Raw genomic sequence first — 23,323 nt, 5'->3', positions numbered from 1 at the left:
AATGACTCCGGAAAGCCGGGTTCGCATGTGTTGTGTGTGTTTGTGAGGCTGGCAGGCTAAGCGTTGTCGTTACCTGGATGCAGGTCTGCTTCTGATATGAAAGGAGAAGTCTCACAACACAGAGCGAGTCTGAATACTTTATGAACGCAAACAAACAGTAAAACTCAGATACTGAGTATTATTAACACACAGAGGTCATTCCCCCAAACTCTCCTCACATTTAGACTTTATTCTGAAATAGTCGCATCGAAAATAAAACCAGAAACCACTTCTATATTACAAAAGCACAGGTAGGACAGGTGTGACTCAGCTGTAGTCAGAGTTGAAACTCTTTCATGCCGATTTGGGGCTCTGAACCATCTTTTGCTCCACGGGTTGAAACACACTAAAGGCTCTTTTTTCTTGAACGTAACACGGATTCATCCAAATCCGTGAGATGCTGAAGGTTCTACCACAACCGACGTTCCCGAAGCGCTCAACTCAACTTCGCGTCAAAGCCAATTCTGTGCAGGAAAGAAACTCATTTAAAAAAAACTCCACCAGTACGAGCGGAGAATAGCAGCCAGAACAGTTTTTAGCGGGTCTGCATTATGGATTCATGTCCTGGGTGTGTTTTGTTGATTTGAGGGCATTAATCTGCTCTCAGCCCTTCCTGTGCTCATCTACATTTTCGTTACTCTCCAATAGACTGGTCTGCACCCAGAAGAAGACAGCTGGTCAGCTTCAAGTCTTTCTTCCTATTGGCTGGGAGACGTTCAGCAGGAAAAGTCAGCGAGAGCCAGTGTTAGGAGAGAAAGGAGCTGCGACAGCAGAGACAGATGTTTCTGTACATTTAAGAGTGGGAACGTCTGTGAGACCAGGAAAAGATTTTTAATCAGGAACGTTTGAGTGAAAACAGAACAAGAGCTAAGCATCAAAACAACCGATGCTCACAAACTGAGTCACTGTGCTGTAACAAACATGTCATCCTTCAGCCTCCTACCTCCTGAAAGATGTTTTAGGACACGATCTCTAATCCGCTGGGATAGGCTTAACCAAGAATCTTATAAAATTATGCAAGGTAAGCAGTTTATGAACCATTTTTATGGACGAATCAGAAAAATGCACAAGCATGACCTGTTCTGGGGTAAAAGCTGAATAAAGGTTTGCTGCTGTTGCGGTTTTGTCCTTTCTGGATGACATACTTGGTTTTCATTATCGTTGTATCGTTCATTACCTTGATGATGCTACAGTGGACATCCTAATGATCACGTTTGTCTTTCCCACAATAGTTTATCCTGCAGACCAACTTTCTGTCATCAAGCTGAGATGTAAGAAGTCAAAGACCCACACAAGCTGCTGCCGGTGCGACATAAGCAAAAAACTTCCAAACGACTCGGCGGCTCCAACTTGGCCAGCCATGATAATGTGGTCATCATCAACACCAACCTTTCCCACATCTTCACCTGCATCACCTCACCTCTCCCCAGCAGCAGCAGCATCTGCACTCGTTATGTAGAAAGTCTCTATTATGTGTTCACAGTAGTTTGACTGACTGACCCTCATGAAGTCTAGATCTGCTGGTTTGGTTGTCTAAAACGAGAGTTTGGTCTCTTGGTGGAGTCAGACTCCGACTGTAAAAACGCCTTTCAGCACTAACACACATTTTCATACATAGAACCATTCATTTTCTTGTATATATAGATATAGATATGTATGTATATATATATATATATATATATATATATATATATATATATATATATATATATATATATATATATATATATATATATATAAAGGGACAGAGAGATAGGTCTGTGTGGAGCAGTGGAACATCTGTCCGTAACTTCTGATGGTTTGATGCGGGACACGTTTCACATGTGGTGATGAATGAGCTTCAGTTTGGTCTATGGAGGCTCCTCGAGGAGCCTTTGCATGGTCTCAGATCTCTGTACAATAAAACAGCACACATAAAAACATGTGGACATGAAAATAAAAACTTCCCATATCGTTTGTGATGTTTAAAACTCACTTCTCTATTTTTATCTAGAAAGGGAGCGAAGGAGAGGCAGGACTGTTCCTGTTTGCTTCCTCCTGCTCTACACAGTAGTTTCGTTCTTCCAGGGTCCCGTGCGTATATTCCCTGTGCTGTCTGAGGTGTACAGGAGACCTTCCTGCAGGCCGCCCTTTAGAATCCCGTTCTGACTGGGAGGGTTTTGTGGGCAGGATTGTCTGCGAGGGGCATGCATCTCTAGCAGGTGATGTGTAGCCACGGGATCTTCTTCTGCTACTTTGCCGCAGCCACAAAGAAAGACACCCGTGTCTTCTGCCTCTGCCGGGCACAGGGAAGGAAAAAGGTCCGCCCTGGCACAGCAGATATGCTTGTGGCAAGGATTGTGGCATGTCAGAGACTCGTGTATGGTAGCTGCTGCAGCGTGGCATGTGTGATGCCCGTCGTGGTGACCTTCATGGGTAAGATGAGGGCAAATGTGAGCATGGCGCTCACGTGTGCTGTGGGGGCTGTCTGTGTGTGAGCTGTGCATGCTGCCTCCATCTGCGCTGGACGGGATGTGGTAGGCGTATTCCCTCTCGGTCCCTCTTCCACATGCAGCGGCCCCGGCTCTGCGGCCAAATGTCCGACTTTTAGTCCTGGTACTACTCTTTAGACAGGAATGCAGCTGGATCCCGGGCTCAGCGTGGAGTAGCAGGTGGGCAGTTGCAGGCTCCTCCTCTATCAGCTGCTGACTGTGCAGGGCAGAGCAGCATGGTGCCACCGGTGCCAGGCATGTCACATGGTTTTGTGAAGATGGAAGCGCAGCATGTTTACAGTGAGCTAAACTGCCATGGCTGCAGCTCATCAGGCCTTTAGCTGGACACGGCGAGTCATGGTGGCAGTGGCTGTGTTCCTGGGTATCTCCATTCACATTGACTTTGGGCCGTGCTTGAGCTGACCCCTGCGCTACAGGGCAGGCATTGGGCTGTTGTCCAGAACAACAGGAACACCAGCAATGCCAGACATCATCACGCTTGGCACAATGATGGATAAGGATAAAGAGGCCAAGGGTGACAGAGAAGGCACCGTAAAGGCAGCTGAAGATCATGTCGAGGAAGTGGCCCTGTGACACAGCCAGAGCCCCAAATGTCCATGTGGCTAGGAACAGGAAGAGGGTGAAGGCAGCTGTTCGTAGTTGAGCTTTAAATGAGTGCTCATTGGCCAACAGCGCCGGATTGATGGGCACGCCTGGGCAGCCAGCGGGACAAAGACTCCCACTGGGTGGAGCTGCCAGAGCTCCGGGCTCAGCTCCCTGGTGACAGTGGGAAGACATATCGATGCTGGCCAGCCTCTGCTGCTCCTCTGTCAGCTGCTTGAGCTCGTACTTCTTTTCAGGGTGTCTCCGCAGCTGGATGAAGGTGCAGAGGAAGTAGATGCACGTCACCACAAAGATGAAGGCTATTGGGCCAAAGAAGGCTCCCAGGCTGGGCTCCCACGCCATCCAACAGCTGCAAAACACACAGGCGCATTTATGTGTGACGTGCAAGAACACACACACACACACGCACGCACGCACGCACGCACGCACGCGCGCGCACGCACACACACACACACTTACTATGGTGCTTGCTCCCCACTACCATAGTTGTCTATATCAACCGCCGCCGTGACCCCGCAGATGATGAGAGGAACTCCACCACTGACCAGATAGAACCTGTGAAAACACAGAGGCACAAACACACAGTTGGACATCACACATATCACACCCTATTGGACCCTTTTCAAAGTAGCACCAAAGAACCAACTACAGACCGTGACTAGGGATGGGTACCGAATTCGGTCTTTTTAAGGTACCGACCAAATTCCACAGTACCGACCGAGCACCGATTCACGTCATTTCAAACGGTGCCTCGTTTCAGTACCCGTCTATCATAAAGAGAACTTGCCAAGAAAGCTGCGCATGCGCAAGAGTGTTATGTCGTCGCTCGCTGCGAACCAGTTGTAAACAGAGCAGCATGGTAGAAAGAACGCAGGCTAAAGCTTGGGTCCACTTCACTAAATGTGATGGGTAACTGGGTGATGATGAAACCAGCGACAACGATCTAAGTGAGACATCCTCATTTTAATCTGCTCCGGTAGGTAAATATAATTAGCTTGATATGTTAGCTTCCGTTTTGCTAATGGTGCATTCGCTTTCTCCTCGGAACTCCGAATTCCCGACTAGAAGAACATGAACATGCTCTAAAGTTTGGCTTCACTTTACTAAATGCGACGGGTGAAGACGAAACCAGTGACAACAATCTAAGTGTGATGCATCATCATTTTAATCTGCTCCAGCAGCTAAATAAACTGTTTAAGATAACGTTAGCTTGGTATGTTAGCTTCCATTGCCACCCTTGTTATCAGCTAATGGTGCGTTCGCTTTCTCCTCGGAAATTCTAACATCCCAGTAGAAAAATCAAATGAAAAAAGACAGCAAAAGGAATGAAGATACACAGTATATTTAGCTCACAGTAAAGATGTTTGCTTCAGTTTAATTATCAGCTTATAAAACTACAAGGACAATGTTAAAATACAAACAGTTGAATGTTATTTATCGTGATATCTATCAAATATTGTTATATATTGAGAAAAATATATATTTAATTATAAAAGATAATTAAAATAATAAACACTCAAAAGTATCGAAAATTGGTACCGTTAAGTACCGGTATCGATTCCTAGGTACCGGGAATTAGTACCGGATCGATTCAAATGTCAAAGGTACCCATCCCTAAGACTATCAAAATAAAGTTAAAATAGAGGCTTTCAGACTTCAGCATGAAACATGAAGAACATAAAATAGTACAAGGTATCGCAAGGTGAAGGGCTAGAGGAGCTATTGGCTAACCTCCAGGTAAGGTTGATATATTTCTCTGTTTGATTGACAGTCCACAACATCACGAAACATGAGCACAGATATGATTCAATTTTTAACCCAATGAAAAACATGAGGTATCAAAAGAAAACCAGATGGTGCGATACTTCAGCATCTCTCAGTGTTTGTGATCAGTCTCCACTCGTGCTTTTGCTGCTCACCAAAGTGCAAACTGTACCATTAACAAATCTGCTCATTTTTAAAGTGTGCGTGAAAAGCTCTCACAAGTGTTTGTCACATGGCTGCAGCCAGAATAGCACATGAAATGTTTGAGAGTTAAATGATTTTCTAAGGGTGGAACACAACAAACACCTTAGATCACACATGGGACTGTGCCACCGACTCGCAGGCAGCAGAGGGCGACGCCATCCTCTGCTGCCTGCAGGTAAACGGAAAAGGAAGTGACACCCATACCTGCAAACTCAGAGGGTGTGAAAAAGGTTACAGCGACAGCACTCATACCCACTGTGAGTGGGTTAGGGTTGGCTCACCGTCTGCAGCGTGCTGTCTCTGACTGTGATTGGCCAAATGATGACATATGACTGACACACTAGAACAAAGATTGTTTATGAACAAGAGGAGCCACCTCTTCGTTCTCTGATTGATTTCCATAAGAGTGACAGAAACCCATAGCTGAAACCTGATAGAAGACCCCCCCCCCCCCCCCCCCCCCAAAAAAAAGTCTTCAGATCTACACAATTCACGTGAACACCACATTTGGCTTCTGAGGCCCAATCCCAACACTCATACTTGCACCCTTCATTTGCACGTTCCCAGCCAGCAGTGCGAGCACGTAGGGTGTCTCGATTCTCAAGTGTGGAAGTTGACCACGTCCCCATTGCACCCTTAATCTGCACTTCACCCAAGTCTGCAGGCAAGGGAATTACCCACAAGTCATTGCTGCAGGAGAAAAGGCTCAAGTTCCTTTTCTGAAAATATGTTTTTTCTAATAAAAGTAGTTCATTTTAGGATGATTAGTTGATGCTCTGAATGTTTTAGACAAAGCAGCAATGAAGTTAAACTTATTTCAAATTGTCATGAACTTAACTGGCTGACCCATAAGAAACACCCAACACAGAATGACACATTTTAAGAGTTTTATTAAAAAGGGGATAAGGTGATGATGGGAGGAGGCAAAAACTAGGTCAGGAGACAGGCGGTCGTGACCAGGAGATTTGAGGCGAGGAATGTCCGATCGGGAAGATCCAATAACAAGGTCGAGAACGGAACAGGGTCAGAGCCAGAGGATCAGAGGGGCAGAGGTGCAGACAGGGAAATCCAAAAACAAGGTCGAGAGCGGAGCAGTATCATTACCAGAGGAGCAGAGATGCAGAATGCCAATCAGGAGGATCCAAGGACGAGGTCGGGAACGAAGCAGAATATAACCTAGGAGGGCACGGCGAGGAGGAAGGTCAGGAGACAAGGCAGGGTTCGGGATCCGTGATGACAAGGTAGGTAACGAGGCTGGAGAATTTACTTGCAGGAGTGTTCAATAATATGGCAGGGAACTGGTGGCTGGCTGGTGAGTATATAGCAGATGGAGCAGGTGTGTGTAATGATCTGATGACAGGAACAGGTGAGATGAATGGAGTTGATGAGATGCAGGCTGAGGTTGCTGTGGCAACAGGTCATGGCAGGAACAGGATCATGACAGTAACCCCCTTCAAGGACCGGCACCAGCCGGTCCAGCAGGCTGGTCAGGATGGGTCCGGTGGAAGTCGCGGATGAGGGACCCATCGAGGATGTCCCTGGCGGGGACCCAGGAACGCTCCTCAGGGCCAAACCCCTCCCAATCCACCAGGTACTGAAGTCCCCGACCCCAGCGCCTGGATCGTAGGGGCCGCCTGACATCCCAAACCGGCCCACCCCTGACCAGCCGGGCAGGCGGAGGGGGCCCAGAGGCAGGCACACTTGCCAAGGACACGACAGGCTTGATCCTGGAGACGTGGAACGTGGGATGGATGCAAAGCGGCCTGGGGAGACGGAGGCAGACCGCTGCAGGATTGATGACCTTAGACACAGGGAAGGGACTGATGAATCGAGGAGCCAGCTTACGGCAATCCACCTGGTGGGGAAAGTCCTTAGTGGACAACCAGACCCGTTGTCCAAGATTGTAGACAGGAGCAGGTAAGCAGCGATGGTTGGCCGAGCGGGAGTAGACTGCAGAGGAGTGGACGAGGTTCCTGTGGGCCACCCGCCATGCCTGATGACACTTGAGAGCAGCCGCCTGGGCCGATGGGACCCTGGACACATGGTCCTGCAGAGAGAAGACGGGAGGTTGAAAACCATAGACAGCATAGAATGGGGACACACCCGTGGAGCTTGATGGAAGGGAGTTGAGGGCATGCTCCACCCAAGGCAGGTTACATGACCAAGAGGTCGCATCGCCCTCACAGAGTATACGAAGCCTGGTCTCCATCTCTTGATTAATCCTCTCCGATTGGCCATCAGTCTGGGGGTGAAAACCGGATGAGAGACTCACTTGAATGCCCAAATGATCACAGAACTCCTTCCAAAAGCCAGAGATGAACTGAGGGCCACAATCCGAAACGATGTCCAGAGGCAATCCATGAAGGCGAAACACCTCTCTCGCCACGATGTCGGCCCTGTCCTTGGCAAAGGGGAGTTTCCTAAGGTGAACCAGATGTGACATTTTCGAGAAACAATCCACAATGGTGAGGATTACCGTGATGAAATCCATGCTGATGTGAGACCAGGGACGGCAGGGAATAGGCAACGGGCGTAATAGTCCTGCCGTGGGTCTGCAAGAGGTCTTGGCTTGGGCACAGGTAGTACAGGCTGAACAAACTCTTTAACGTCTTTTGACAGGGTAGACCACCGGAAGTGATTACGTACGAGGGCAAGTGTTTTGGAGATGCCTGGATGGCAATAGAGACGGGAACTATGACAGAAGGTGAATACCTGGGAACAAAGGGCATCAGGAACAAACAGGTGATCAGGAGGACACTGGGAAGGAACAGGATATTGCTGGTGGGCCTGTCGGAGTCGGTTCTCCAGTTCCAGTCTGGACACCCCAAGCAAAACTCTCTGTGGGAGGATCAATGAGTCAGGGTCCTGGACCTGGTCAGATATTGAGGGTTCCATAGATCTGGACAGGGCATTGGGTTTTGTGTTCTTCTCTCCTGGGTGATAAGACCAAGACTACAAACTAAAACTAAAAAATATGGCCCACCTGGCTTGTCGAGAGTTGAGTCTTTTTGCTGTCTTGATGTATTCCAAGTTTTTATGATCGGTCCATACAGTGAATGGTGTGACAGCCCCCTCCAGCCGTTGCCGCCATTCCTCCAGTGCTAGTTTTATGGCCAAAAGCTCCCGGTCCCCGACATCATAGTTGCGCTCTGTGGATGAAAGGGTCTTGGAGAAAAATGCATATGAATGTACCTTATCGTCCTTGGATCTCTGACTGAGGACAGCCCCAACCCCAAAGACCGAGGCATCAACTTCGACAATGAACTGTCTTGTGGTATCAGAGGAATGCAGGAGAGGTGCGGACGTAAACATCTTTGAGTTTTTGGAATGAGTCTTGGGCTGACTTATTCCACTGGAAACTGACCTTGCTGGAGGTGAGGGCATGAAGAGGCGTAGTGATCTTACTGTATCCTTTTATGAATCTCCGATAGAAGTTGGCGAATCCAAGAAACCGTTGAAGCTGCTTACGGATCATGGGGACGGGCCAATTGACGATAGCTGAAGTCTTGGCAGGATCCATGGCAATCTGACTGGAAGAGATGGTGAAACCAAGAAAATAGATAGTGGTACAATGGAACTCACATTTCTCTGCTTTTACAAACAGGTTGTTTTGAAGAAGGCGGAGTAGCACAGCGTGTACGTGTTCCTTGTGAGTCTCTGGATCATGGGAGAAAACTAAGACGTCTTCGAGATAAACAAGCACGAAACGTCCCACCATGTCTCTAAGAACATCATTGATGAGAGCCTGAAAAACAGCAGTTGCGTTCGTTAGACCAAATGGCATGTTGAGACACTCATAGTGTCCTGTGGGGGTGTTAAATGCCGTCTTCCATTCATCGCTTTCACGTATGCGAACCAAGTGATAGGCATTGCGTAGATCCAGTTTTGTAAACATTTGGGCTCCGTGAAGAGAGTCAAAAGCGGTGTTTATGAGTGGTAAGGGGTAGTGGTTCTTTATGGTAATGTCATTCAGGGCTCGGTAGTCGATACAAGGTCTAAGGGATCCATCTTTCTTTCCCACAAAGAAAAAGCCATCACCGGCTGGGGAGGAGGATGGTCAGATCAGACCTGCCTGTAACGACTCCTTAATGTATTTGGTCATGGCAGTTTGTTCGGGAATAGTTAGAGAAAACAAACGGCCTCTTGGAGGAAAAATACCGGGTAACAGGTCGATGGCACAGTCATAGGGACGATGAGGTGGAAGAGAAGTGGCATGGAGTTTGTTGAAAAGTTCCTTTAAATTGTGGTATTCTCTGGGAGCCTTGGAAAGGTCAGGGTAGATCTCTTGGGAATCCTGGGCAGATAGTGTAGGAGGGGAAGCATAGATTAAACAGTGAACATGACAGTAGTTGGACCAATGAAGGATTTTCCCTTTACAACAATCAATTTGTGGGTTATGAGTCTGTAGCCAGGTGTTGCCCAAAATGACTGGAATATCTGGGGATTTTATAACCAGGAATTTTAATGCCTCAGTGTGGTTACCCTCCAACCTCATGTTTATTGGATCCGTCTCGTGGGTGGCATGATACATGGTGTGACCGTCGATAGCCTGTATCTCCTGAGATCTGGACACGGGGTGAAGCTCCAGTCCTAGGGCTTTTGCTGTGTTGCAGTCCATAAATTCAGTGTCTGCGCCAGAGTCAATAAATACCAGAAGCTTAAGCTCCTAGTTAGTGTGAAAAAAGTGGCTGTGAATGAAAGTCTAGCAGATGGCTTTGGATTAGTTCGACCCAGTAGATGCCTCTGTTTGTCTACTGGGTCTGGCCTTTTTAATGGACAGTTCCAAACCAGGTGCCCTGAAGTACCACAATAGAAAAAAGATTCAATTGTCTTCTTCTGGCCCTTTCCTCTGGTGATAACTGCGATCTGCCAATCTGCATGGGTTCCTCAGTCTTGTTGCAGGAGGCGGTGAGAAGACCACCAACACGTGGTAACTCAGCAGATGACAACTGTCAGGCAGGACGATAGATGGTAGGTGGAGGCTGAGTCAAATAATGGTCTCTCCTGTATTCCATGAGCCTGAGGTCAATTCTGGTGATGAGGTCCTCCAATTCTACCAGGTTTTTGGGAAATTCACGGGTGGCCATCTCATTCTTGATGCTGTCTGAGAGACCTTGAAAGAACATATCCATTAGAGCAGGCTCATTCCCGTCACTGACTGCGGCAATGGCGTGAAAATCAATTATATCTTCTGTGACTCTCCTCTTATTTTGTTTCAAAGTCATTAGTTTACAGGTAACTTCTCTGCCAGGCAATAAGGGATCAAAGATTCTAATAAGTTCATGGGCAAAATCATTATAACTGTAACAGATCCTAGAGTTTCTAGCCCATTCTCCAGTTCCCCAAACTATGGCTTGTCCTGATAACAAGGAGATGACGTAAGCCACTCATGACCGCTTTGTGGGAAAAGCAGATGGCTTGAGTTCAAACTGTATTTCACACTGGGTCAGGAATGAACGGCAATTCTTTGACTTACCCCGGAAGACTTCGGGCGGAACCAATCGTGGCTCGTGGATAGGAGGAATCCGGGGCTGGAGAGCAGAGTCGGGAGTTGAACCAGGAGCAGAAGTCTGGGCTCCTCCGTGGTTAGCCCATTACACCTAGATCTCCTCCATTTTGTTTTCCAGTTTGTTAATGGCCGTTTCAACACTAACACGCCACTCTGGAGTTGGGTTCGGGTCCATGATTGCAAGATTATTCTGTCATGTGCTTAACTGGCGGACCCGTAAGAAACACCAAACACAGAATGACACGTTTTAAGAGTTTTATTAAAAAGGGGAAAAGCTGATGATGGGAGGAGGCAGAAACTAGGTCAGGAGACAGGCGGTCATGACCAGGAGATCCGAGGCGAGGAATGTCCGATAGGGAATGTCATGAGCCGGGGTGAGTGCTCCTCTCGTTTCTTACCCTCTTTGAGTTTTGTTTTTCAGGTGAGGGAGCCACAGCTGTTACCCATTCAGCTAATCAGTGGGCCGGCTTATAAGGATGGTGGACATGACTCGACGCCGGAAGATTACTACTGACTGGTAGTCCCTAGCCTTCGCTTTACTAGATCTCTAGTTCTAGAACTCTTGTGCTTTTCTTGTGACCTCAACTAACTTGGATATTTTGGATTACTCACCTCAGGTTGGATTCTCCTCAGGATTCACCCCAATGCTGTTTGGACCTATACCCGGCTCGCTTCCTGGTTCACCATCCACCGCTTAACCGACCCGCTCCCCTCCACACCTCGCTCCCTCTCCAAGACCCACACCGGCTCGGATCCATTCTCCCTCCCCATCTCAACCGCTCTTCATTCATTCCCTGGACTATTACCTCGGCTCACCCCTCCCTCGCACTTCTCCTCTTCCCAAACCGTAAGTCCTTCCGTCAGTGCTTCCCCCTATCATACTACAACTCCCATACTCACCTCTGCTACTCTCTGGGTTGGACTCTTGCCTCAAACCATGACAGGGAAGATCCAATAACAAGATCGAGAACGGAACAGGGTCAGAGCCAGAGGATCAGAGGGGCAGAGGTGCAGACAGGGAAATCCAAAAACAAGGTCGAGAGCGGAGCAGTATCGTTACCAGAGGAGCAGAGATGCAGACTGCCAATCAGGAGGATCCAAGGACGAGGTCGGGAATGAAGCAGAATATAACCAGAAGGGCACAGCGAGGAGGAAGGTCAGGAGACAAGGCAGGATTCGGGATCCATGATGACAAGGTGGGTAACGAGGCTGGAGAATTTACTTGCAGGAGCGTTCAAAAATCTGGCAGGGAACTGGTGGCTGGCTGGTGAATATATAGTAGAGGAAGCAGGTGTGTGTAATGATCTGATGACAGGAACAGGTGAGATGAATGGAGTTGATGAGGTGCAGGCTGAGGTTGCTGTGGCAACAGGTCATGGCAGAAACAGGATCGTGACACAAATAATTGCTTTGTTGTTTGTTTGAAAGTTGTAGATAAAGTTTTCTGAAAAAAGTTTCACAGCGACCAGCATCCCGGCATGCGTTGTGATCGATGACACAATGCTCCCCGTCTCAATTCTACAATTATTTACTACGCACTCGAATCCTAGTGCACACCTTCCTCAAGTGCACTTTGCTGAAGACCGCAGGGCCCAGTGTGAGTGTTGGTATTCGGCCTAAAACAGCGATTTACACGAAAAGTGACACGTTTGCAGGCATGGAAGCTGCCAGCATCATCATGGCTCTGATGATGGCAGCAGGAACTACCAGAAACGTTAGCTACTAAGGTAAAAGAATCTTCTCTGTGTTTAAAAAGGTCACAGAATGAACGTCCAGAAGATGTTTAAAGAGGATTACGGACAAGAAACAAGGGGCGAGCATGTCTAAGGAACCGCCTCTGCTTCTGCTTAAGATGTCGAGATGAAGACATCACGCCAACAAGCATACACCTAAAGACACCGACATGAACAAGATGGCACAGCAAATAATGGAAAGAACATAGAAAGCACTACTCAAGTAAAGGATAAGGAACATCAGAACCAAACAGAAACAAATAAAACACAAGCTGGAAAGAAGACACCTGGACTTCAAAAGAAACAATCAGATTACAAATTAGATGAGAAAGCAGAAGAACTAGTTAAAGAACATATGATAGAAGAACAAGAAAATATTCATACAAGTAAAAGAAAAAGACATAAAGAAGTTAACCAAACTCTTCTACAAGAAAAGACAAAAGAAAAACTGGACAATGCCACATAAAGCTCACAATACACACCAACAGAAGCAGAAAAAAGTTTATTAATAATAATAATGCATTGAACTTATATAGCGCTTTTCTAGACACCCAAAGACGCTATTAAAAGGTTTAAAGTTTGCAATAACACTGAAAAACAAACCGTATGATGAATTTGTTGTAGCAACAGAAATGGTGTGTGAACAGATCTCAGATGAGGGAAAGAAACTTAGAATGAATGCAGTTGGGATGTTAAAGAACAGAGAAATATGACACAGTAATGTTACAAAAGATAAAGAACAGACATGACAGCACTAGTCTAAACAAACATCTTTATTCTACCAGCAGACAAAGATGAGGTAATGGACAGGTGGAAAAGATGCTAGAGGACAGAAACACACACAAAGCATAAAAAAGACAACAGAAGACATTAGGAAAAGCATGAGAACATGACTGAAACCACTACACCAAAAAGGCTAAATAACAGAAATAATGTAGAAACACTGAATTCCTGCAGCAGACATATCACCAAGAACCTATGGAACTACAAAGACACACAAATATAACACTGCTTAGACCAAAAGTAGACAACACAGGTACACCAACATACAGTATGGCAAAAGAAATCAGCAGATTCATCAGCCCACTGTTGGGTCACACACACCAACCCAATAAACCATGGACATGGTAGTAAACAGAGTCAGAACAAACTCTACACAAGAGAACAAACCTCACAACAGATGACACCGGTAGCTAACTCCACATACCGTATTTTCCGGACTATAAGTCGCTACTTTTTTCCCATGCTTTGAACCATGCGGCTTATATTGAGGTGCGGCTTTACTGAAGATTTTCCTTCACCTGCCAGAGGGCGCTTTAGCAGAAAGTGAAACAGGTGGAAGTCAAAAGTGGAAATCAAAGAAAGCGCTCATTTTAATTTAACACATGCAAGCAGCTGGCACAACGAAGAATTAGTTTGAAGTTTGAATTTGTTAAGTTGAAGGCCATCGATCTGGCAGTAAAGGAGGGAAACAGTGCTGCCGCACGTAAGCTTGGCATGAATGAATCCATGGTTCGACGCTGGAGACCTCAGCGGGAAGAACTCATTCAAGCCAGCTTCCCCCCGGGATGTTGACAGCAACACGGACAGCGACACTGGCATCGCCACAGAAAAGGTATGTGACGAAGCTCTTCTGAGGCTGTTCAACTCCGACACTGAAGAAGAGGACTTTAATGGCTTTAGTGCGCAAGAGGAAGATGAATAAACGAATCAATAATTTTTGTTTTGTTTGATCAGTTCAGTTACGTTCAGTAGATATCTGCGGCTTTTAGCCCAGTGCGGCTTATATAAGTACAGTTCCATGTGTTTCTAAAAACTTAGTAGGTGTGGCTTATATTGAGGTGCGCTCTATTGTCTGAAAATTACGGGACTCCACATACAATGGAACAGTACACAAACAGCTGAAGGCTTCACCATGGGTGACCTGTTATCAGCCACCCTTTGAGAGTTCTTCATGGAGGACTTAGAACAAAATGCCATAGCCACTGACACCAACCCCCCCCAGCAGGAGAGAGCTGCAGATCCAAAGTGGAGGCGGAAAGGTGTCCAGTGAAAGCGCGCAGGTTTGCGTGGTTGACCCCGCGGCAACGCGCTGGAGCTGCCTCCTTTGTACAGACGAACCAAGCCACAGACTGAGAATCAGCAAGGGGAGAATGGAGCAGGGCAGCCGGCAAGGTCTGGATAGACCCCTGGGAAATCGCCATGGCAACTCGAGCCCGGACACAGCTGCCCCCGCGCTTACCGCGGCGTCTTTTCCGAAGCCAGGATGGGCGTGGCAGCCTCCAAAGGTAAGCAGGAATACCTGATAGCAGTGGATGGAACAGTTTCTGATGTTCAGTGGCTTTGGTTACTGCATAATCCACAGGTACACGAAGCTTTAAAAGGGTGAGTCTGTCATACACCAGGATGGAGCTGATACCATTTACTAGAATACTAGAAAACAGGAAAAACAGCAGAAGTAGAGAGAGCAGAAGGCAGGCCAAGCACCTTGGTGCCATCTTGACTCTGTCAAGGTTTGTGCATATTATTTGAAACATGTCATTAAAGTTGTGCTGGGAAGAAAATGAATAACAAAATAAAGTTATGTAGGAGGTTTCATGGGAATAATCCATATAAACTGGGATGATGATCATCAAAATGAAACAAATGAATAACAGAGGAGCAAATAATCTCTGGATTACTGAAAGTGAAAAGAGTAAAGTAGAAGTAGTTAGTCCAGGAAATAAATCCAATAAAACAAATAAGTTACTTATTTAATTTTGTAAATGTAATTTATTAATTTGGTCGTTTGATTGTTAAGTATTTTCGGACACTCCCACTAAAGGAAAAAGAACAGCTGTCACTGAAATGTGTTTATGTTGAAAACAGTAAATCTAAAATCATGACACTGCTTCCACCGTCTTTTTTCTGATTGGTTATTTTTGAACTGCCTAGTCCCGCCCCTCATGTGCCTCTCTGCCTGTAAGTTACCAGACTTTCTCTGTGCAGAATTAAAACAGAGAATGAGTCTGGCAGGCCAGGCTACAAACTCTTACTGTGAAGCCTTGCTTCACAGCAACTCTTTAACTGTGAAGCCTTTGACCGCTGTTGCTGTTGGACACTGCAGCTGTAGTTTGTGCTGTCACCTCCAACAGCAGAATCCCACCTGAACGGGTCCACTGATTAAAACACGGTTAGAATCAAGAACACAACAAATAAAATAAAATTACAACTGGAGCAACAAAACACACACACACACACACACACACACACACACACACATACACACACACACACACACACACACACACACACACACACACACACACACACACACACACACGCACACACACGCACACACACGCCTATGCTTTCTTACCTCAGCAAGGGCTGTTTAGGAGGTGAGGGTGGGCCACCATCTTGACTCTGCAGAGGCTTTTTGGTGACCTGGTTATAAATGTTCCTGGCCGCCACCCCAAGCCACAACAACGTGGACAAAGACGAGTAGTGCAGCACGAACCCGACCTGATGAGGATAAATGAAATTATTCCTTTGACATTCCTGAACTTGCACTTCTCCCTGTTGGGTGGTTCTTGGGAAAACCGTAAGACGAGACCTCATGCGTTCACCTGACAGAGGGATGTTTAATCCTAGCTGCCACCCCTCTCTAGAAAACATCATCAATGTCACACCAAGGGCATCTATGTGCATTATCCATCAGGAGAACACAACCGCACAGAAAAAGGCAAGCAGGTTTCCTACTGAAGCATCAAGGTTGTGTGGGATGAGAGACTTTACTGGAGCATACGGAGCTCTTCCTTATCAGCTCAGTTTAATGACATGAGGTGTGCACACTGAATCACAAGGGTGCATATGAATGAGCATCACGTCGACAAGCATCAGTCAACGATTTTTCTTTTCCAAACTGTGCACTCAGATGCTCACAAAGTGCACACCTCTCCTTTTCCTGCTCATTTGAATATTGATGGGATATGTTTGGCTGCTTGAACCGATCTAACTTTGTCTAAAGGCTTTGCAGCTTATAGAAGAGAGACTGGAGCGAAGAAATTAAAATGCTTTGAGCCTTCACCCTATTAGTCTGTTCATGATGAACTGCCAATCAGAAGGCTCCTCTCTCGCCAGGGACTCGGGCTAGCATGCAGCCCACCAGATGCTAATTGGAAGTGGCTGTGAGCTGTTTATAGAGAGCAAAGTGCAGGTGGTGAGTCAATCACTGCTTTGGACTTCACAACTTCATTAGAACCAAAACGAAACTCAAGGAACTGTTTTATTAATTATGAGAACAAGAGAACTTAAAACACAAAACCACCTTTTCTGATCCTTTTCTTCAGTGTTTGTTCAGTTGCATCCATCCATCCATCCATCCATCCATCCATCCATCCATCCATCCATCCATCCATCCATCCATCCATCCATTCATTCATTCATTCATTCATTCATTCATTCATTCATTCATTTTCGGCCGCTTATCCAGGGTCAGGTAGCGGGGGCAGTAGCCTAAGCAGGGAGGCCCAGACTTCCCTCTCCTCAGCTACTTGGACCAGTTCCTCCGGGGGAATCCCAAGGTGTTCCCCTGACCAGCTGTGAGACATAGTCCCTCCAGTGTGTCCTGGGTCTACCTTTAGGTCTCCTCCCGGTTGGACGTGCCCGGGAAACCTCACCAGGGAGGTGTCCAGGAGGCATCCTGACCAGATGCCCGAGCCACCTCAACTGGCTCCTCTCGATGTGAAGGAGCAGCGGGTCTACTCCGAGCTCCTCCTGGATGACCGAGCTTCACACCCTATCTCTAAGGGAGAGCCCAACTACCCTGCGGAGAAAACTCATTTCGGCCGCTTGCATCTGCAATCTCGTTTTTTCAGTCACTACCCAAAGCTCGTGACCATAGGTGAGGGTAGGAACGTAGATCCACCAGTAAATAGAGAGTTTTGCCTTCTGACTCAGCTCTCTCTTCACCACGACAGACCGGTACAACGCCTGCATCACTGCAGATGCAGCACCAATCCACCTATCGATCTCATGATCCAGCTTTCCCTCACTCGTGGACAAGACCCCAAGATACTTAAACTCCTCCACTTGGGGCAGGACCTCATCCCTGACCCGGAGAAGGCATTCCACCCTTTTCCAATTTAAGACCATGGTCTTGAATTTAAAGGAGCTGATTCTCATCCCAGCTGCTTCACACTCGGCTGCGAACCGCTCCGGTGAGAGCCGGAGATCAAGTTCTGATGAAGCCAACAGGACCACATCATCTGCAAAAAGTAGAGAACTGATCCTCAGGCCTCCAACACAGATACTCTCAACACCTTGGCTGCTGTTAGAAATTCTGTCCATAAAGGTTGTGAACAGAATCGGTGACAAAGGGGAGCCTTGGCAGAGTTCAACTCTCACAAGAAACAAGCTTGACTTACTGCAGACAATGTGGACCAAGCTCTGACACTGGTCATACAGGGACCTAACAGCCCGTATCAGAGGGCTTGGTGCCCCATACTCCTGAAGTACTCCACAGAGGGCCTCCCAGGGATAAGGTTGAACGCCTTCTCCAAATCCACAAAACACACGTAGACTGGTTGGGCAAACTCCCATGCACCCTCCAGGACCCTCTAAGGGTATAGACCTTGTCCAGTGTTCCCCGACCAGGTTGAAAATCTCATTGCTCACATCGCACATTGCAGTTTTATCAGTCAATCACATTCTATCTCTATAGGCCTTCCACTACCTTTACGGAAGCCCAAGGTGCTGAACATGGCATAAAAGTAACAAAGAGCAGAGATCAATAAAACACATAAAAGCAGCAAATAGAAATAACTAAGTCTAACAGACTACTTGATAAAACAGAGACAATAAAAGCTATATTAAACCATGAAGACCAAATGATTAAAATGAGTCTTCAAACAACTCTTGAAGATCTGCAGTGATGTGGACTGTTTGATAACAAGTAGGAGCATGTTCCAGAGTGTAGGAGCCAGAACACAAAAAGTCAGATCACCTCTAGTCTTGCACATTGATTGCGGGATCATTAGTATTTCTTGATCAGCCACGCATAGGGAGTCTGAAGGTGCATGTATTTGTAGTAACCCATCTAGATATGATGGGTCACTACCATGATGGGACAAGTAGACAAACAACAAGACTAAACTTTGCCTGGTAAGCAACAGGAAGAGTTATGAGCCCAGGACTGGCGTAATGTGAGCGGTTTTCTTCCAGTCTGTGGGGAATCTAGCTGCCACATTTTAAACTAACCATTTCAGTGCTGTCTGACTCAGCCCAGCATGACGTGCATTACAGTAATCAAGCAGCAATAAAACAAATGCATGCAGAACCAACTGGAGATGTGCTCTTGACAACATTGGCTTGATCGTGGCAAGACGGCACAAGTGAAGAAATAGGTTCTTCCGACCATGTTGATGTGGCTGTTGTAACGTACCAAAAGGGTCCATTTTCACCTATATATTGACCAACACAATAACCGTTCATCTACAGAAATAAATCAACTTTCTATTTGGCCTTCCAAAGCTAGAAGGTTCTGTTCAGCACGTGTTTACATACAGAAGACAAAACATCCAGACACACATTCTCTATAGCCATAGAGATAAGGAGACGTAGATGTGGGACCATGAACAGAGATGATGGGGTCTACACATTGGATCGTGCATGGGACTGCATCATCGGAGAGGGGAGAGAGGACAGCAGAGGGCGACAACGTCCTCTGCTGCCCACGGATAAACGGAGTAGGAAGTGACGCCACCATCAGCGTCAGCTCTGAGGAAGTTTGCAGTCGCAAACAAAACTGTCAGCAAGCAAGGTAAAGAGAAACCTTTTCTGTGTTTTAAAAAAGAACCAAAAATGGAATTTAAAAGACCTGTCGCCCATGGTTTTAAGCCATGTCCTGGGCGGAACCAGGGGGTGCCGTTGGCCTGATGTGGCCCGGGTAGAGGTATGTGGGGGCCGCACCGTGCAGACAGTGATGGGTGTGCAGAAAGATCTTGTATTCTGCACAGAGGTGGACAGGGAGCCAGTGACGGGATTGGAAGATGGGGTAATGTGCTCATGATTTTGCACCCCCATTAGGACCCTGGCAGCACCATTCTGGACATACTGGCGCTTTTGGGGGCTCCTGCCAGGGATCCCTAACAGAAGTGCATTACAATAGTCCAGCCAGGAGGAGACAAATGCATGGATGAGCTTCTCTGCCGCTGAAAGGGAAAGAGAGGGGTGCAGTTTGGATTACCGAAATGGAAAAAAGAGGTTTTGCAAATTGAGGTGACATGTTTGTCAAAGGAAAGGTAGGGGTAAAACTGGACCCAAAGGTTAGTAACAGAGGGAGGGATGGGAATAGTATTTCCAAAAAACGAAACAGATGTAAAGTGAGAGGAGTGAAGTTGGTGGGGCGATCCGATTTGAATGGCTTCTGTTTCAGAGCCATTCAGAAGCAGACGATTGTGATTCATCCATGCCTCAATCTCCTCCAGGCAGGAGGTGAGGCAGGAAATGGTGGCAGAGGGGGGTCCAGAGGGAGTGATTTGAAGATAGAGTTGTGTGTCGTCAGCATAGTAATGGCAGTGAATTCCATGCCTGCTGACGACTCAGCCTAGGGAAAGCATGTAGACTGTGAAGAGGGAGGGTTGGGCTGAGAACGGAGCCCTGTGGGACCCCACAAGTAACAATGTGGGTTTTAACTGGGGCATGACTGTCCAGGATGTTGCTGGGGCTGGCGCTGTAAAAATTCACAAGTTCATCCATTGACAAACCTGGAGAAGGGGAGCGAAGATGTAAATCCCAATTAAAAGAGGTGGAATCAATGTTCTTGATGTTTCAGGTCATCTGACATTTTGGTTTGTGAAAAGAAGATGACAGTGGGATTTTGAATAATGTTGCTAAGTGGTCAGAGATGCCAACATGATACACCTCAAGGCCAGTAACTGGAAGAGAGTCAGTGATCAATAAATCCAGTGTATGGCCTTTAGTATGTGTTGGAGCATCCTCAAGCTGGTGAAGATGAATGTGCATTTGAAGTCAGACGCTAGTCGGCAGATCTGAGAGTCCATGTGTACATTAAAGTCACCAATAACTAAAATGTTGGAGTACTGTACAGAGGGAAAAAAGAAAACAGTGTATGTCAGAGATGAATGTGGAATGTGGTTTGGGCGGGTCAGGGTTAGGATGTTGTAAAGGATGTTTACAATTAAAAACAAGACTTTCAAATGTTAGGAAAGTGCTAGCAATGGCCATGGGGAATAACACCAGATTGCTGCTATGTAATACAGCAAATCCCCCACTCCGTACAAGGCTTAGATAGGTAACAGTACCCAGGGGGACAGGCCTCATTAAGAGAGTGTCATGATCCCTGGTTTTATGCATTTAGAAAAGTCTCTGTACTTATGTTTGTTTGTTTGTTTTGGTCTGAGTGAACAGTCCAGCTCTCCATATTCTTCAGCCTGCAGCCCAGGAGATGCAATTGACTTTGTTCCTGGTTCCTCCACCATCACCTGGGACCAGCTGGGAATCATCCAGCAATCAGTCAGTTGGGAGCTGCAGAGTGGCTTATAAGAGACTTCCTGCTCCGCCTGCAGTTGGGGAGCAGCTGATTGTGTGCTGTTCCCCCCACTTGGTCAGCTTTGTTTGAACTTGGTGCTGCTAGTAAACTCTAGTGGTTAACTGGTGTAGAATTGCTGCTTAGTAGCTTTGTTAGCTTTCAGACCTACTTGTGGTTGTATATGTAACGTCCAGAAATGGTCAGTTTTCACCTACAGACGGACCTACATGCCATCGGTCAGCTGCAGACATGAATCTGCCTCTGTGCGTCTGTTAATCTTCCAAGTTGCAGGAAAAGATTCAACAATGTGTGTTTACTCTCAGATTGTCAAGACTTCAACATCATGTTCCCTTCTCAAGGTCCTTCTGTGCCAAGCCTGTCTGCTTATCTAGGCTGGACTGTTATAAGAGTGACTGTTTTCTGCTCATATGAGTTAATCATTTGTGAAATGGAATAATAATAATGTCTTGATTAATTCAATTCAATTCAATTCAAAAATACTTTATTAATCCAGGAGGGAAATTGATTGCTGTAGTAGCTCATAATAATAATAATAATAATAATAATAATAATAATAATAATAATAATCAAGTCATCAAAGATTTATTGTATATTACCATGGCTGTTGGCAGGAAGGATCTCCAGTAGCGGTCAGTGTTGCAGCAAAACTGAAGAAGCCTCTGACTGAAGACACTTCTGTTGTCGGACAGTCTTGTGAAGAGAATGCTCAGGGTTGTCCATAATTTTCTTGATTCTCTGGAGAATCCTTTTTTGCATTATCTCCTCCAGTGGTTCCACAGTCGTCCCCAGAACAGAACGAACCTGTTTTATAAGGCTGTTGAGCCTTTTCAGGTCCCTGCTTCTGATGCTACTACCCCAACAGACGATGGCTGACGAGATTACACTCTCAACAGCAGACTTGTAGAAGATCTGCAGCATCTTGTTACAGACATTGAAGGACCTAAGCGTCCTCAAGAAGTGCAGTCTGCTGTGCCCCTTCTTGTAAACGGCTTTGCTGTTCTTTCTCCAGTCCAGTCTGTTGTCCAGGTGAACTCCAAGGTATTTGTATTCCTCAACTACCTCCACTTCTTCTCCCATGATGGAAACAGTGTTTGACTCCATCCTGTTTCTTCTGAAGTCTAAAATCATCTCCTTTGTTTTGTTCACGTTCAAGGTCAGATGATTGTTTCCACACCATGCCACAAAGTGCTCCACCAGCTCTCTGTACTCAGCTTCCTGTCCATCTCTGATACACCCGAGAACTGCAGAGTCATCTGAGTATTTCTGTAGATGAGTGGTTTCTGATTTATACTGGAAGTCTGAGGTGTACAGGGTAAAAAGGAATGGTGAGAGTACAGTCCCCTGTGGTGCTCCAATGTTACTGATCGCCTGGTTTGATGTGCAGTTCTTCAGCCTCACAAACTGTGGTCTGTTTGTCAGGTAGTCTTTAATCCAGGCGATAGTTCAGGCCCCCACCTGTGTCTTCTGGAGTTTTTGGCAAAGTACATCAGGCTGGATTGTGTTAAATGCACTGGTATCAAAGAACATGACCCTGACAGTGCTGCCTGCTTTGTCCTGATGAAAGTGGATTGGTTGAAGCAGCTGGATGATGGCATCTTCAACTCCAACTCCATGGCGATAAGCAAACTGCAGCGGGTCCTGATATGTTCTAGTTTGCTTATTCAGGTGGACCAACAGGAGTCTCTCCAGGACCTTCATGATGTGGGATGTCAAGGCAACCGGTCTGTAGTCGTCATTGACTGATGGCCGAGTTTACTTTGGAACTGGACCGGAACCTTCTCCTGGGCCAGGCTGAGGTTGAAGAGGTGCTGCAGAATCCCACAGAGCTGCTCTGCACAGGCCTTCAGTACTCTGGGGCTGACACCATCTGGACCTGCAGCCTTGTTCCAGTTCAGCTGCCTCTTCACCTGACATCTAAAGACAGGTAGGTGGGAGGGGGAGGTAAATGGGGCAGCAGCATCTCCTGACTTGGTTGAAGACAGATTTCTGGAACCAGAAGAGTCCATGCCTGAGTTAGAGGACAAAAGAGCTGGCGTGTGACAGGAAAATGTTGGATCAGAGGAGGATGGGATGTCTGATTGGCTGAACCTATTGAAGAACTTGTTCAGTTCATTGGCTGTGTCCAGGCTGCCATCTGTGCAATCCTTCCTCTGCTTGAAGCCTGTGATGTTCTTCATCCCTGACCAGACATCTCTGATATTGTTCCTCTCTAGTTTGTTCTTCAGCTTCTTCCTGTATGCCTCCTTGCTGTCTCTGATCTTGATCTAAGTTGCTTCTGTATACTCCTCAATAATTCACTGTCTCCCTCCTTGAAGGCTCTTTTTTTCTCATTTAGCAGATTCTTCAGTTCACTGGTGATCCAGGGTTTGTTATTAGCGAAGCATTTCACTATTCTGGTGAGTATTATATTGTCCACACAGAAGTT

The 23,323-nt window shown here is 46.6% G+C and overlaps 1 protein-coding gene across 3 annotated transcripts in view; it reads right to left on the bottom strand.

Moving 5' to 3' along the window:
* Nucleotides 1-1,932: 1,932 nt before the first annotated feature.
* LOC107372556 (adhesion G protein-coupled receptor A1) overlaps nt 1,933-23,323 on the bottom strand; it is a 115,852-nt gene continuing 94,461 nt past the window's right edge. For all 3 annotated transcript variants that reach the window (XM_054732682.2, XM_054732680.2, XM_054732681.2), the window contains 3 exons: nt 15,703-15,848; nt 3,594-3,689; nt 1,933-3,483 (listed from right to left, as the gene is read on the bottom strand). In XM_054732682.2, coding sequence (XP_054588657.2) covers nt 2,082-3,483; nt 3,594-3,689; nt 15,703-15,848 — 1,644 coding nt within the window. In that variant the 3' untranslated portion in view covers nt 1,933-2,081. The remainder of the gene's footprint in view (nt 3,484-3,593; nt 3,690-15,702; nt 15,849-23,323) is intronic.

This window comes from Nothobranchius furzeri, chromosome 12 (genome assembly GCF_043380555.1).
Source record: "Nothobranchius furzeri strain GRZ-AD chromosome 12, NfurGRZ-RIMD1, whole genome shotgun sequence".
NCBI classification, from domain to species: domain Eukaryota; kingdom Metazoa; phylum Chordata; class Actinopteri; order Cyprinodontiformes; family Nothobranchiidae; genus Nothobranchius; species Nothobranchius furzeri.
This window is presented reverse-complemented; position numbering and strand designations above follow the sequence as displayed.